This window comes from Oenanthe melanoleuca, chromosome 4A (assembly GCF_029582105.1).
Source record: "Oenanthe melanoleuca isolate GR-GAL-2019-014 chromosome 4A, OMel1.0, whole genome shotgun sequence".
NCBI classification, from domain to species: domain Eukaryota; kingdom Metazoa; phylum Chordata; class Aves; order Passeriformes; family Muscicapidae; genus Oenanthe; species Oenanthe melanoleuca.
Window position 1 is genome coordinate 3,780,747 of NC_079338.1, and position 13,401 is coordinate 3,794,147.

Here is a 13,401-nt window from a genome sequence, read left to right on the forward strand (position 1 = left end):
TCCCGGTGCGGCCGGAGCAGGAGCGCGGGTCCTCCACTCCGCAAGGGGGCGCCACACAGTTCAGGCCCGCTACATTGCCGGGGTGGTGCTCGCCGTGTTTAGCCACGCCCATGACAGCTGGGAGGCGCCGGCTGCATTGGCCTCGCCCTCGCCACGCCCCACTGTCACGAGCAGCCGGCGCGGGCGCTGATTGGCCGGCCGCGAGGGGCGGGGCGGGCGCTGATTGGCCGGCGGCGCGCGGAGGAGCGCGGCCCGGCGCGGCGCGTCAGTTCCGCGCTGGGCCCGCGATGCTGTCGGCGGGCGGCGGCTCCGGCCCCGGCGGGGCGGGCGGCTCCGGGCCGGGGCTCGGCGGCGACGGCGATTTCCTGTCTCGGTACCGGCTGGTGTCGGCCAAGCTGCGGCGGCGGTTCCTGCGGAAACCGAACGTCGCGGAGGCGGCGGAGCAGTTCGCGGCGCTGGCGCGGGAGCTGCGCGCCCAGGAGAGCCTGCCCTACGCCGCCTGGTGCCAGCTGGCCGTGGCGCGCTGCGCCCAGAGCCTGTTCCACGGCCCCGCCGAGGCGGCCGCGCTGGCCGAGGCCGCGCGGCTCTTCCTGCGCCAGGAGCGGGACCTGCGGCAGCGCCTGGGGCTGCGCGGCGGCTTCGGCGAGCACGTGGCGGCGGCGCAGAGCTGCGGGGCCTTCGCCGCCCGCCTGCACCTGGAGCGGGGACAGCCCGCGCTGGCGGCCGGGCCGTGCCTGGAGCTGGCGGCGGCGCTCCGCGACACGGGGCAGCCCGCCCGCGCCGCCGCGCCCCTGCAGCGGGCGGCGGAGCTGCTGACGGCGGCGCGGCTGCCGCTGCAGGCCCTGCGCTGCCTGGCCGAGCGCGCGTCCTGCCTGCTGCTGGCCCGCGACTACGCCGGGGCGCTGGCCACGCTGACGCGGGCGCAGGCGCTGGCCGGGGCCGGGCTGGGCGGTGCGGCCGGGGCCGGGGCCGCGCCCGGCGGCGCCTTCCTGGACGTGCTGGCGCGCTGCGAGGTGTCGCGGGTGCTGCTGCTGCTCCTGCTGCAGCCGCCGCCCGCCAAGCTGCTGCCCGAGCACGCCCGCACGCTGGAGCAGTACTGCTGGGAGGCGCCCGACGGCGGAGCGGGCACCGCGAGCGGCACCGGCACGGGCGGGGCGCTGCCGCCGGCCGCCAGCTACCTGCCGGCCGAGCTGTTCCTGCTGCTGCAGTCGGCCGTGCTGGCGTGCCAGGAGAAGGACGCGGAGGCGCTGAAGGCGCTGCAGACCGAGCTGTGGCCGCTGCTGAGCGCCGAGCAGAACCATCTGCTGCACCTGGTGCTGCAGGAGATGCTGAGCCCCGCCGGACAGGGGCTCTGAGCGCCACCGCCCGCACGGACAGCTCGGACTGGTCGCTACAGCCGGTGCCAGCACAGACTTTATCCTGTTATTTATTTTTCATACGAGTTCTGTAACGCAGTGGAGTAATGGTTGATGAGAGAATGCGTTCATCTACACGTTTGCCTTGTGTCACAGTAAACTACTCACTGTATGTACTGAAAGTTGTCATGCTTGGAAGAAGTGTAACCCTACAGTAGAAAGGCCATTTCAGGGCAGAAGGAAGCTGTCCATTAAAAGACTGGCTGCAATTTATATGTGTTGAAGCATTTGGGTGTTTAGGAATCAAGTCTTGTTAAGAGTGATTAAAAAAAAACCAACAACCAAACAAAAAACCGAAAAACCTGCATAAAAATAATTTTTCCCTGTCCTGAAAACAACAGACACTGCAGCCAGCACGAGGCCCTGAGTTTTGTGGTGGACAAAAGGAGTTGGTCACTGACCTACAAGTGGTTCCTAAGGTGATGGTGGCTGACTCCAGTCTCTGTAGCAGCTGTTAACCCAGAGAACTGAGCCTGCACGATGGCAAATCTACTTCAGCTAAGGGAATTTGGGAATGGAATTAATGGTGGAGGTGGTGAAGTTACTGGAGTTACTGGAATGTGGACTATTTGTTTAATTCTTTTTAGCTGTTATCCATCTGCTTTCGGGTACTTCTGTCTCTTCATTTCTGCTTCTTGGGACATTTAAGTGAAGGCAGCTTTAGAGGAGAAAAGACTCTGCTGTCTATGGTGCACTCAGCTGTTGGGTACAGACAGTCCTTGCTGAATTCCAGCAGTCCCTAAAGCAGGGCAGGCTTTATCCTAGAAGCTGGAGATGCCCTGGGGGTGTGCGTGTTGGGTGGACAAAGAGCAATTCTAGGTCAGTGAAACAAACACTCAGTACTCCAAGAGACCCTGCAGAGGCTGAGGCTTTCAGAAAGAAGGCAATCCAGTTCGTACACCTGGCAGAGAACCTAGAGGTAAGAAGTAATTAAACAGTGGTCTTAATATTTGGATCTGGAAACAGCATTTTTTCCCGATCTTTGCCAGTGTTTGTTTTTCAAGTGTTTTTCATTTTCCATATTTAAGTAATGAAGAACTTGCCGTTTTCCCCTGTGAAACGCAGAGAAGTTACTAATTTTAAGAAGCCTTAATTACCACAAGCCTCTTTTCGACAAGGAAAAAGGGTAGTTGAGAAAGGCTCGGATCCGAACTGGATGTTATTTTATAGCTAGGTTAGTCATGGATGCGCCAGGCTGGGAGGCAAAACTGAAAACCCGTGCGGCGAAATCACAACATGTCCGTTTCCTTAAATTCCAAGAAATAGAACTGTAACGAGAACTGTAACGAGAACTGTAACTCCGCGGTAGCGCAGAGGATGGGCGGTCCCGGGCGGCCGAAGGGGCGGGGCCGGTGCCGGGGGCGGGGCCGGTGCCGGGGGCGTGCGCGGCCGGTGATGGGGCAGCGCCGGTTACTCGGGGGGCGGGGCCGGTGACGCGGAGGGGCGGGACCTGTGCCTGTGACGCGGGGGGCGGGACCTGTGCCTGTGACGCGGGGGGCGGGACCTGTGCCTGTGACGCGGGGGGCGGGGCCGGTGACGCGCGCGCGCGGGGCCCGGCGGGACGGGGCGCTCCAGCGGCGGGGACAGCACGCGGCGCGGCCATGGCGGACGGGGACGGTGCGCAGCGGTGGGGACCGGCGGGGGCGCGGGGAGCCCCGGCGGGGAGGGCACGGGGCGGGCTCGGGGCGGGCGCGGCGCCGCTCGGGCAAGGCTCTGCGGGCAGGTTTACCCCTCCCTCGGGCCTTTGCCCCTCTCCCCTCCCGGCCCCGCGCGCTCCCCGCGCTCACTCCCCGCGTGTCGCTCCCGCAGGTTCCAGCGCGAAGAAGCGGCGGAAGAAGGAGAAGCGGGCGCTCGGCGATGATGATGTAGCGGTGAGTGCGCTGGGGGGTTGATCGGGCCGTGCTCGGGGTACAGGGGGGCTCCCGCAGCCCCATCCGCGGGGCCGCGTTGCGGGGACCGTGGGGAGGGAGGGCTGGGCCGGGCTCTGCCCGCTCCGTCCCGGCGGAGCGCGGCCGCCGCGGCCACGTGGAGGGAACGGCGGGAGCGCGGCCCGCCCGCTTCCTGCTCTGATCCTGCTTCACTTCACCCCCCAGGACATTCAGCACACCGAGGATTTCCTCATCAAGCCCGAGTCCCGGGTGGCCCAGCTGGACACGTCGCAGTGGCCCTTGCTGCTGAAGGTAGGGCGGGTTCTGCTCAGCCGCGTGGCCCGTCCGTGTTCCCGCTCCTTTTGTCCTCGGGAGGTGTGACCGCGCTGCAGCGAGCGGCGCACGTGGTGCTCTGCCGGCAGAAACCATGTTACAAAGTCTCTCCTGCAGTATCCATTCAGCTTTGGGAGTTTTCCGTGCCTTGGAAAGATCCCGCCGTATTTCTTGAGTTTTTAATTCGGGTCTCACCATGGCCTGTGGTGTGTGTAGACTTTCGGGTTGCATCTGCTGAGTTTCTGGGGAATGTTCGGTTTATCCTGTATTGTCAATGCTGCTTTCCCATCTCCTTCAGTCCATGATTTCTATTTTTCTCAATTTTCGTAAAATATTATTTTGGCTTAATTGTTGGATCATTTTCATTTTGGAATTGGCTCTATCACTTAAACGTACAAATCTGACCTGGTGTTACTGTGGAGATGTACTGCAACACTGAAATCAAGGGAGCTTAAAAAGACTTGTAACTTGTTCTTGGATTTTTTAGAACTTTGACAAGTTAAATGTGAGGACAGCACACTACACACCTCTTCCTTCCGGTGCTAATCCCCTGAAGAGAGAGATTTCTGACTATGTTAGGTGAGTGCAATACAGGCCAGAGTGATTTATTTTTCTTTCACAGTTAATACCTTCAAAATATTTTGTCTGGATTCCCCTTGTACCTTTTTTCTTCACTCAGTGTATTGCCATAATCAGTAAACATGTGTAAATAGGACCCACTGATCTCTCCCTGTGAAGTTTTCTTTATTCTGAGGTTGTAGCAGATCTGTGGATGAACATGCAGACCACCTAAGGAATTCTTTGCCGTTTTTGAAAAAGTTCCTTGCCTGCTGGGCTTTGAAACTGCTTGGAGTTTGTAGAATTTGGGGGATTTTTAAAGTGCAGAGTAGTGATAAGGCAGGGGAGAAGTCCTTGACCATGGATTATCTCACCTGTTGTGCATGAAGCAGGTCAGTGTGGGCTCACTGAGAGCTGCTGGGAGGCTCATTGCTTATCTGGCTGGATAGAAATACATTTCTTTGCAGCCAGGACAGCATTTCAAAGTTACTGCTCTGTTGCTGTGTGTGCCCTGATGCTCAGCTCCCATTCCCTGCCATTTTGCACTGTAGATCTGGCTTTATTAACCTCGACAAGCCCTCCAATCCATCCTCCCACGAGGTGGTTGCGTGGATCCGGCGCATCCTGCGGGTGGAGAAGACGGGGCACAGCGGCACCCTGGATCCCAAGGTGACCGGCTGCCTCATCGTGTGCATCGAGAGGGCGACACGGCTGGTCAAGTCTCAGCAGGGAGCAGGTCTGTTTGGTGCTCAGGGTGTTTGCAGTGACTGGGGATGTGTGAAGTGCTTTTGGAGACAAAAATGGAGATTTCTAAAACTTGAAAAGGCCAATCTTAGTCTTCAGTGTCTTGCCCTTTAAGGGTTGCATGTTATTCCAAGCTACTGAGGACGCATGCATGTTGTCTCAGGTGGTTTTTTCATTGCTTCTCCGGTCCTTGACCTGTTATAAGTCAGTGAAATCATCTCTGACATGCTTTTATTTACCATGTAAGTTGAACTTACAACCTCAGCCTCTTCCAGTTCAGAGAACAAATAAATGTAGCTTAGATTTATTTCCCTGGAAGAATCGCCAGCTCTCTAATAAACCATGCCCATTTCCTAGAAGAGACTGTAAGCTTCCAGGCTTCTGGGGATGTGTGGCTGAGAGGCAGGGTGGATCTCGAGGTCCAACATGAAATGCAAGCGGCCACTCCTGACTGCTCTTGTCATTCTTTCAGGCAAAGAGTATGTGGGAATTGTTCGGCTGCACAATGCCATTGAAAGTGAGGCTCAGCTGGCCAGGGTAAGTCTCACATGCTCTTAGCCATGCTGGCATCTGGCATGCAGAGTGCTGGCCACTGGTGGGAGATGAGGGTCCAGGAATGGAGCTTAGGTGTGCTGTGTGTGAGGTGATGACACAGTTTATCCATTCTCTGAGTGCAGTGGAGCTGCCCTCCTGCAGCACCCCAGCTCCTGTTCTAGGGTCTGTGTGCTGTGCAGCCTCCAGACATGCTGCAGTGTCCCAGTGTCCTACTGGGGGCTGCTGTGATGTGTGGCTGGCTGCCTGCAGGAGGGGAGCAGTGCTGGCAGGGTTGGAGCCCCTTTTTGGGGGCTCCATCCTCACTGGGACGAGGGATGGTGTCTGATCACATGCTGCCATCTAATGGAAAAGTCCTGGCTGTGCTCACTGGCATCTTGACCAGATTTCTGGCTTGGATTTGCTTTATTAAATATGGCATCACCAAATCAGGATAAACCTTGTGGTTTCTCATTTTTGGAAGCGGACACAATTGCTGTAGACTCAAAGGTCCTCCTGCATTAGGGCTCAGGTGTAAAGTCTTGCTTCTCCTTCTTCCCTCAGGCCATAGAAACCCTGACAGGTGCCCTGTTCCAGCGGCCACCCCTCATTGCTGCTGTCAAACGACAACTGAGAGTCAGAACCATCTACGAGAGCAAGCTGGTGGAGTATGATCCTGAGAAGAGATTAGGTAAAACAGGGCTTTCCTGCCTTCTTCCTATAAAACTGACAATTGATAAAATGTTCTGTGAAATGGGCTGCTTTTGGCAGATGCCTTAAGACCTAAGTCCTGCCATTGTCTAGAAGTAACTGCTTCATGCATTGCTTTGGTGTGCTGGGAAGCTAATCCCATCTCTTTTTGTACTGCTGCACCCTTCACAGAAGAGCCAAATGATGTCAATTAGATGGCATTAGCTCTCAGGGCAAAGATGACCTTCATCTATCACCCCATGCTGATGGCTCTGGGAAGGGCTGGGCATACAGCTTCTCTTGAAGGATGTGGCTTATGTTCTGCTTAAAAACTCTCTATCCTGTCATGCCTTTCAGGTATCTTCTGGGTGAGCTGTGAAGCAGGCACATACATCCGAACCCTGTGTGTCCACCTGGGCTTGCTGCTGGGCGTGGGGGGCCAGATGCAAGAGCTGCGCAGAGTCCGCTCAGGCATCCTGGGAGAGACGGTACAGTGGCACCTCCAGCTGTAGCCAGCTCCTTGGAAATTGTCAGAATTGCAAGAGTTCCTTGGGACTGTGCATTTTACAGTGTTAGGAGGAGGTTTAGGCTCGAGGAGGAGTTTTATGAATAGCCCCCAAAGAGTGACAGCTCTTGCTGTAGATGTTCTGTAACCAAAGTGTTGAGTTCAGTTCAGGATGTTGTTCCTGTTCTGGTAATTAAACTTTGGGACAGTGAGTGACTGGGAAGTGCACTTTGGTGGCTGAAAGTTTGTTTTATGTCACCTGCATTTCTCAGCCTACAGACCCCAGTGTCTCATGAGTTCAGGAGTGTGAAGTGACTGCTTGGAGTCAGCACAGCTCAGGGAATGTGGTTCATTGGAATGAGCCTGGGAGATGCAGTCTTGTGTGATCTTGGACACTTGTACAGTCTTTTCACTCTGGTCATAGACAGATTATGCTGCTGGTCCAAACTCCAGAACTAATTTCTTTTCTTTTGGAAAGCAGCAGTGTCAAAGTGCAAGTGCTTCCCCACCCATCTATGCTTCTGTGCTCTTAGCACAGCTGTGATCACCAGGCATTTCTGAATTCCAGTTGTTGGGTGCTCACAGCTGCCTCAGAATTTATTCCAGGTCACAGATTAAAGAGCTGGTTAATTTAGATTTCTGGTCACTAACCTTTGTCTAGGAGCCCCAGGAATTTCAGTTAGGTCATATTTAAAAGATTCATGTGGGCAGACCTTAGACTGTAGATCCAAATGCTGTCTGAGATTAGGAAGGTCAAAGTCTGGTAGCTTAAGACAGGCTGACCTCAAGCTGCTGATGGAAAGTATTCTTTCCTCTTTTAAGTTGTGTTTTCATACTTGTGGTGGGCATCTGGTTTTACTCCCTTTTTCAAACATTATTTGCTGTTGAACTTCAGCTGTTCTCTTGTGCATGTTTCAAGTTGGTGGCTGGTGGGAGAGTTTAGAAGGGTTTTGTCTTTGCAGGACAACATGGTGACCATGCACGATGTGCTGGATGCCCAGTGGCAGTACGACAACAACAAGGATGACAGCTACCTGCGAAGGGTCATCCTGCCCCTGGAGAAGCTGCTCACTTCACACAAGAGGCTCGTCATGAAAGACAGTGCTGTGAGTTCTGAGGCAGTGCCAGGGGAACTTTAAAGTGTCCTCTTGACTTGTGCTGCTGATAGAATGCACAGGATCAGGAGCTATGTGATGTCCAGTGATGGTGACTTATGTAGAACCTCCCACGGGAGTGCCAGAGCACCACTAACATGCAGGAGCCATGAATTAAATGACAGAGGATCTGCTCTCCTCGCTTGAGGAGGATGCTGGTGGTTATGAGAGATCTGCCTCACCCATTGTTTGCTGTGATAGGTGCTTTGTTTTCTCCTTTCAAAGCTCCCAAGTTTAATGTAGTGGACAAAATCAAATAGTTATTTAGAGATTATATTGCTGGGATGGTAATGGCAGTGGGAACCTAAAACTTAGAGACACTTGGTGTTTCAATTCTTGTAATAGCTTCTAAGCCCTCCCATTGCCTACATTTTCAGGTTAATGCCATTTGCTATGGAGCCAAGATCATGCTGCCTGGTGTCCTGCGGTATGAGGATGGGATTGAGCTTAATCAGGAGATTGTTGTCATCACCACAAAAGGAGAAGCCATCTGCCTAGGTAGGAAATGCCTCCTTCTCCTTGTGTCCAGCTAACTGCAGAAATAACAGACTGTGTGACAGTAAGGGAACCACAAATTAGTTCCCATGTGCAGAAGGTTTAATTAGTGCTTCCTGATGGGGAATGTGGGCCCAAGGCAGCTGTTTTTGAGCAGGATGTTAAGAAGCAGTGGCTGCATCAGTCCTGGGCAAGATGTGAGGGTTTCAGCAGCTGTGTGATGCTCAGGTGTGCTGTGTGTGAGGTGATGACACAGTTTATCCATTCTCTGAGTGCAGTGGAGCTGCCCTCCTGCAGCACCCCAGCTCCTGTTCTAGGGTCTGGGTGCTGTGCAGCCTCCAGACATGCTGCAGTGTCCCAGTGTCCTACTGGGGGCTGCTGTGATGTGTGGCTGGCTGCCTGCAGGAGGGGAGCAGTGCTGGCAGGGTTGGAGCCCCTCTTTGGGGGCTCCATCCTCACTGGGACGAGGGATGGTGTCTGATCACATGCTGCCACAGGCACATCACATCTGCTAGATCAGTGCAAAGGCACTGCAACAACTGCCAGCTTGACTTGAAAGGGTGCCCAGTTCTAAGCAGGGTGTTCAGAGAAGCTGTGTGATATTCAGTGGTTCCTTGGGGTCACACTGTTGGGGGGTGTTGGTCATCTTTGTGCTGACAGAGGCAGAACAGGCTGTCACAGTTCTGCTCCTCAGGAGTTACTGACCTCCATGCCTGCTTCTGTAGCCATTGCCTTGATGACCACAGCAGTCATTTCTACATGTGACCATGGCATCGTGGCAAAGATCAAGAGAGTGATCATGGAGAGAGACACATATCCCAGGAAATGGGGGCTGGGTCCCAAGGTGAGTGCTGCTGTGGGCATGGGGTCAGTCCCAGGGCAGTGGTGGGAGTCTAGCTATTGGGATGTGGGACTCTGGGACCCTGAGCAGAGCTGTGTCTTCTTCAGGGCCTTGCTGTAATTCTGCTGTGGTCTCCTAGAGCTACAATGGTGGCAATTCCCAATGCCACAGCTGTGGCAGCCCAGTGCTGGTGGGATTGAGGCTTTCCCTCCCAAAAGAGCCTGGGAGCCACTGCTGGTGTTAAGGCCTGGGCTCCTCAGATCTGTACAGCACCAGCCCTCCTCTGGTAAAGAGCCAAATGATGTGAAGTGGATGGCATTAGCACTCTGTGCAAAGATGACCTTCATCCATCACCCCATGCTGATGGTTCTGGAGGTGCTGGGTAGAAGCTTAACACTGCTTAAATGCACACTGTCTGTGAGACACTGAACTGTGGCTGAAGGAGAGGAGCAGTGGGAACACCCAGTGTTGGGTTCCTCTCCCACCTCAGGCATGTGGTAGCTCAACTGCAGCCAGGCTGGCCTGATGTAGATTGAACTCAAAACTCTGTGTCAAGTTGCAGTGGCTCATCCCATTGCTTTGGGTCAGGTGAAAGCTTTGGGGCTGCCTCCACATCTGTGGCACAGGTGGGGTAATACAGGACAGTGCAAACATTTTGGAGCCCCTTTCAAAACCTCACAAACAAGTGGTCTGGCTCAAATGCTGCAGGTCATTAAGCTGGAAAAACCCAGTCAAAGATCCAGACTCCATGATGTGCAGTTGTATTACTGTTGCTGTGACTCCACATCAACTTAGCCATTATTTAAAGGTGCCTCTTGTCTGAGATATAGGCTCTTCTGTGCAGGGGATATTTTGTCTCATTTGTTTCAAGATCCTTGGAATAGTGGTAAATAGGTAATGCTGTAGTTGCTGGCTTGGCTTGTTGCTGGATTCTCTCCTCTTCCTTGAGGGAGGATTTTTCTTACCTGTAGCTGCAGTTTGACTTGTTGCATGCTGCTTTCAGGCCAGTCAGAAGAAGATGATGATCCAGAAAGGTCTGCTGGACAAGCATGGAAAGCCCAATGAGAGCACACCAGAGTCCTGGAGGAAGGAATATGTGGATTACAGGTGGGTACTGGATGTGGTCAGAAGGGAGCACTGTGCAGCAAGGGCTGGGCCTGATGCTGCTATTTGTGCATGGATCATGTTAGGCTTGGTCCAGTGCTGTCTGGAACCTGGGATGCAGTTGCACTTCTTGGAGTGTGTTGCTCTTGGGCAGTGTAGGAAGAAGGGCCTGAGCAGACAGTTATCCCTTTTTAGCCTGTTGTGGTTTTAGAGGGAGTCAGTCTGCTAAATTAAATGGGGGAGGCTGTGCTGTTGCCCAGCCCAGCTGGCCCTGGTGCAGGCTGCAGGTCTCCCCCACACCAACTTCTCCACCCAGCTCCTGGGGTGGGTTACAGAGCCCTTGGTGGGGGACAGGAATTTGTACCAGTCCAGAGCACCATGAGGCAACCAACAACTGTCCTGTGCAACCTTGGGATCTTTTCTTTCAGGGATGCTTCCAGGAAAGAAGCAGCTGCTGATCATCAAGCTGTTTCAGAGGTAGACAGGGCTGCAAAAGTGAGTATTGCCAGTTCTCTCTGACTCCTACTTTATGCCCCTGTTATTCCCATTATTTGCACATGCCTTGCCACCTGCATTTTGGTGCAATGATAATTTTTAGTCCAGGGTCTTCCATGGCCTTTGTTAGGCACAAGATCAATGCCCATTCAGTTCTTTGGCTGGGGCTCCAGCAATTGCCCACAACCCACGACACAATTTGCAGCTCAAACACCAAGCTGCTGGCTCTGGGCATATTCTTCAACGCAGCACAAGAAATGTATGGAGCCACAACAAAGATTTGTTGTGCCAGACAACCTTTTTGGAGACTATGGAGAGCTGTCCATAGGAGTGTCCATACAAGAGTTGCACCTAAAATTCCCTAACTCAGGGCTTTTGCATGCCCTTAGAAAGGTGCAGCAATGTTTTAAACTAATACTTGGGATACAGGAAACTGAAAAGTACAGGGGGCAATTTGGGCAAAAGCAAATCCTAGACAGTGTATGTTGGAGAGTCTGCAAGTCACCCTTTTGTTAAATGAAGTTGTATTGAATCAGGTAATCAGTCTTCCCCTTGACTGAGTTCTGTTGGTGTTGGTGTGTCTGACAATATGTTCCCCCAACAGAGAAAACGAGACTCAGAGAGTGAAAATGAGGAAGCTGTGACCCCACCGTCCACCCCACCACCAGAGGAGCTGAGCAAAAAGGAAAAGAAAAAGAAGAAGAAAGAGAAGAAGGCCAGAGAGGCAGCTGAGAGTGGAGGAGAACAAATAGAAAGGGTATGTAATTGGGTATTGCTATGGTATGGTCCAAGCATGGTAGAGATTGCTCTGTCCCTAATTACCTTCAGGATTAATTCATCAGCAACCTGCAGTGCATGTCCACAGAGTGGCAGGCTTTTTCCATAGCAGAGGAGGAGGTATTAGAGGTGCATTTTAAACTGAACTGGTGGTGGGAGATAGGGAAGGGGCCCAGGACAGTTGGTGGGTTCCTGCCAGGCCATCTCTGTGCTCTGATGCCCTGTCGTGGGTCCCCGTGGGAGGATGGTGCTGGAGTACGCCCTGGGGAGCCTCATTGCTCCTGGGGTGGAGCTGTTCCTCCTGAAATGGGCAGTGGGGAATTCCTTTTTGATGGCTTCCTGACCTTTCCAATCTCTCCACAGACCAGTGAGACCAGCAGCAAGAAGAAGAAGAAGAAACAAAAGGAGGTGGTAGAAGAGAGCTCGGACTAAGCAGCTGGGTCTGTCCAAAGCAGGCAAACCTCATCAGTCAGGAGGGAGGAGTTTTAGGCCTTGAGAAGAGGACTGGCTGCGTGGCAGAGGAGCCAGCAAGTTCCAAGTTCTTTTCTGCTGTTTATATGAGTGAGTGGGTGTTTGCCCTGCTCAGGTGCCCCTCTTCATCCTGTTTTAAGGGTTGCCAGAGGAGCAGGGTGCCTCACTGTCCCTGCACAGGATTGATCTCTAAGCTGAGCACTATGATGCCAACAGAAGTGGTATCTTCAGGGAAGCTGTAGCTTCTGGCTCTTCCTTGGTCTCTGTTTTCACCTAGAGAAGGTGGCATAATCTTTCTCCCCCCTCATGTACTGCCTCTTTATTCCTTTTCTCCCAAGGCTGAAGCTTTTACCTGACAGTTAAAGAATGTGTTGCTGCCTGGAAGAGTGGCTTTGTCACAGCCCATGTGAATGTGTTTCTATGGGGACAGTCAGATCAGTTATTTCTGAAGGACTGTGTTTTGTTTTAACCTGGCCATATGCTTGGCTTTGTTCAGTTAAATGAGAACAAATAGTTCACCCAGATTATTTTTTCCACTCCTTTTTTTACCTTTATCAAGAAAGGATTAGAAAATTTAATTCCTCCTTTTTGTTTATAGCACAAGGACGTGCTTGTTCATTGTGTGCTGATTCCCAAGCCCAGTTGCCTCAGTCACCTGGGCAGTATGTCCCTTTTGCTGGCTCTTTGCTCTTCTCTACCCTTTTGTTGGACTGCAAAGCTTTTGGTTGCCTTGCCTGGTTCTGATGCCCAGTGTGCTTTGAAGGGCAGAAGCGACCAGAAGGTGACTGACCAACGTGTTCTTCATGCTGCTGGAGTCCTCCTGAGGAAAAGCTTGGTCAGAGGCAGCTCTGCCAGGGGGCATTGGGTGTGGGCTTGAACGGTTTCAGATTAATTGTTGCTAACCTATCTGGAATGACTTGCTGGGGGGGCAGAAGGTTTCTCTTGTCAAGGGGTAGTGCTGAGCCAGGATTTAGCTCCCTTTTATGAGAAAGGACCCCAAGCTGTTTTGTTCTGAGTTTCATTCCCTGCAGAGATTCTGTTAATTGTCGTGCATTGCTTTAGTCTATGCTCCCCCTCCAGTGTTGGAGATGCAGGCAGTGGGGACAGCAGTTGGTGGGTCTTACAGCCTGAGCAGGAAAAAAAAAAAAAAAAAGGTCCATTTTTATTTACACTTTTTTACAAAAAAAAAAATAAAATTTCTGGTTTTGAACAGGTGATTTTCTTGCTCCTCTGGCTCCTCCCGAAAGGTCAGTGGCATTCATGGGGCAGGGGAGCAGATTTTACCACAGGCCCAGCCTCTGCTCATCTGAAGAAGCTGCTGGGGCAGAGAGCTGTTCATGTTGATAAGCACCATCACTAGAAGGGCCTTTGTCCTTTCTTTGTCAGTGCCCAGCCTGAGAGGTAAAACAATAGCCATGGC

At 53.2% G+C, this 13,401-nt stretch overlaps 2 protein-coding genes and 5 non-coding genes across 7 annotated transcripts; all 7 read left to right on the forward strand.

The window, feature by feature from the left end:
* The first annotated feature begins 229 nt into the window (after nt 1-229).
* Nucleotides 230-1,630, forward strand: LOC130253061 (40-kDa huntingtin-associated protein-like). Its single transcript, XM_056491335.1, has one exon. The coding sequence runs from the start codon at nt 288-290 to the stop codon at nt 1,353-1,355; it is 1,068 nt and encodes a 355-aa protein (XP_056347310.1). The 5' UTR covers nt 230-287; the 3' UTR covers nt 1,356-1,630.
* Nucleotides 1,631-2,948: 1,318 nt separating this feature from the next.
* On the forward strand, nt 2,949-13,177 carry DKC1 (dyskerin pseudouridine synthase 1). The gene is made up of 15 exons (XM_056491066.1): nt 2,949-3,032; nt 3,225-3,286; nt 3,509-3,595; nt 4,104-4,195; nt 4,726-4,910; nt 5,391-5,455; nt 6,014-6,140; nt 6,497-6,627; nt 7,607-7,750; nt 8,176-8,296; nt 9,019-9,137; nt 10,138-10,241; nt 10,667-10,733; nt 11,338-11,490; nt 11,874-13,177. The coding sequence occupies exons 1-15, from the start codon at nt 3,017-3,019 to the stop codon at nt 11,940-11,942; spliced, it is 1,542 nt and encodes a 513-aa protein (XP_056347041.1). The 5' UTR covers nt 2,949-3,016; the 3' UTR covers nt 11,943-13,177.
* Nucleotides 5,557-5,802, forward strand: LOC130253343 (small nucleolar RNA SNORD17). Its single transcript, XR_008840544.1, has one exon. It is a non-coding gene; the product is annotated as a small nucleolar RNA SNORD17 (small nucleolar RNA).
* On the forward strand, nt 6,336-6,411 carry LOC130253341 (small nucleolar RNA SNORD83). Its single transcript, XR_008840542.1, has one exon. It is a non-coding gene; the product is annotated as a small nucleolar RNA SNORD83 (small nucleolar RNA).
* On the forward strand, nt 6,791-6,925 carry LOC130253349 (small nucleolar RNA SNORA36 family). The gene has a single exon (XR_008840549.1). It is a non-coding gene; the product is annotated as a small nucleolar RNA SNORA36 family (small nucleolar RNA).
* LOC130253342 (small nucleolar RNA SNORD17) lies at nt 8,533-8,778 on the forward strand. The gene has a single exon (XR_008840543.1). It is a non-coding gene; the product is annotated as a small nucleolar RNA SNORD17 (small nucleolar RNA).
* LOC130253346 (small nucleolar RNA SNORD83) lies at nt 9,428-9,503 on the forward strand. The gene has a single exon (XR_008840546.1). It is a non-coding gene; the product is annotated as a small nucleolar RNA SNORD83 (small nucleolar RNA).
* Nucleotides 13,178-13,401: the final 224 nt, after the last annotated feature.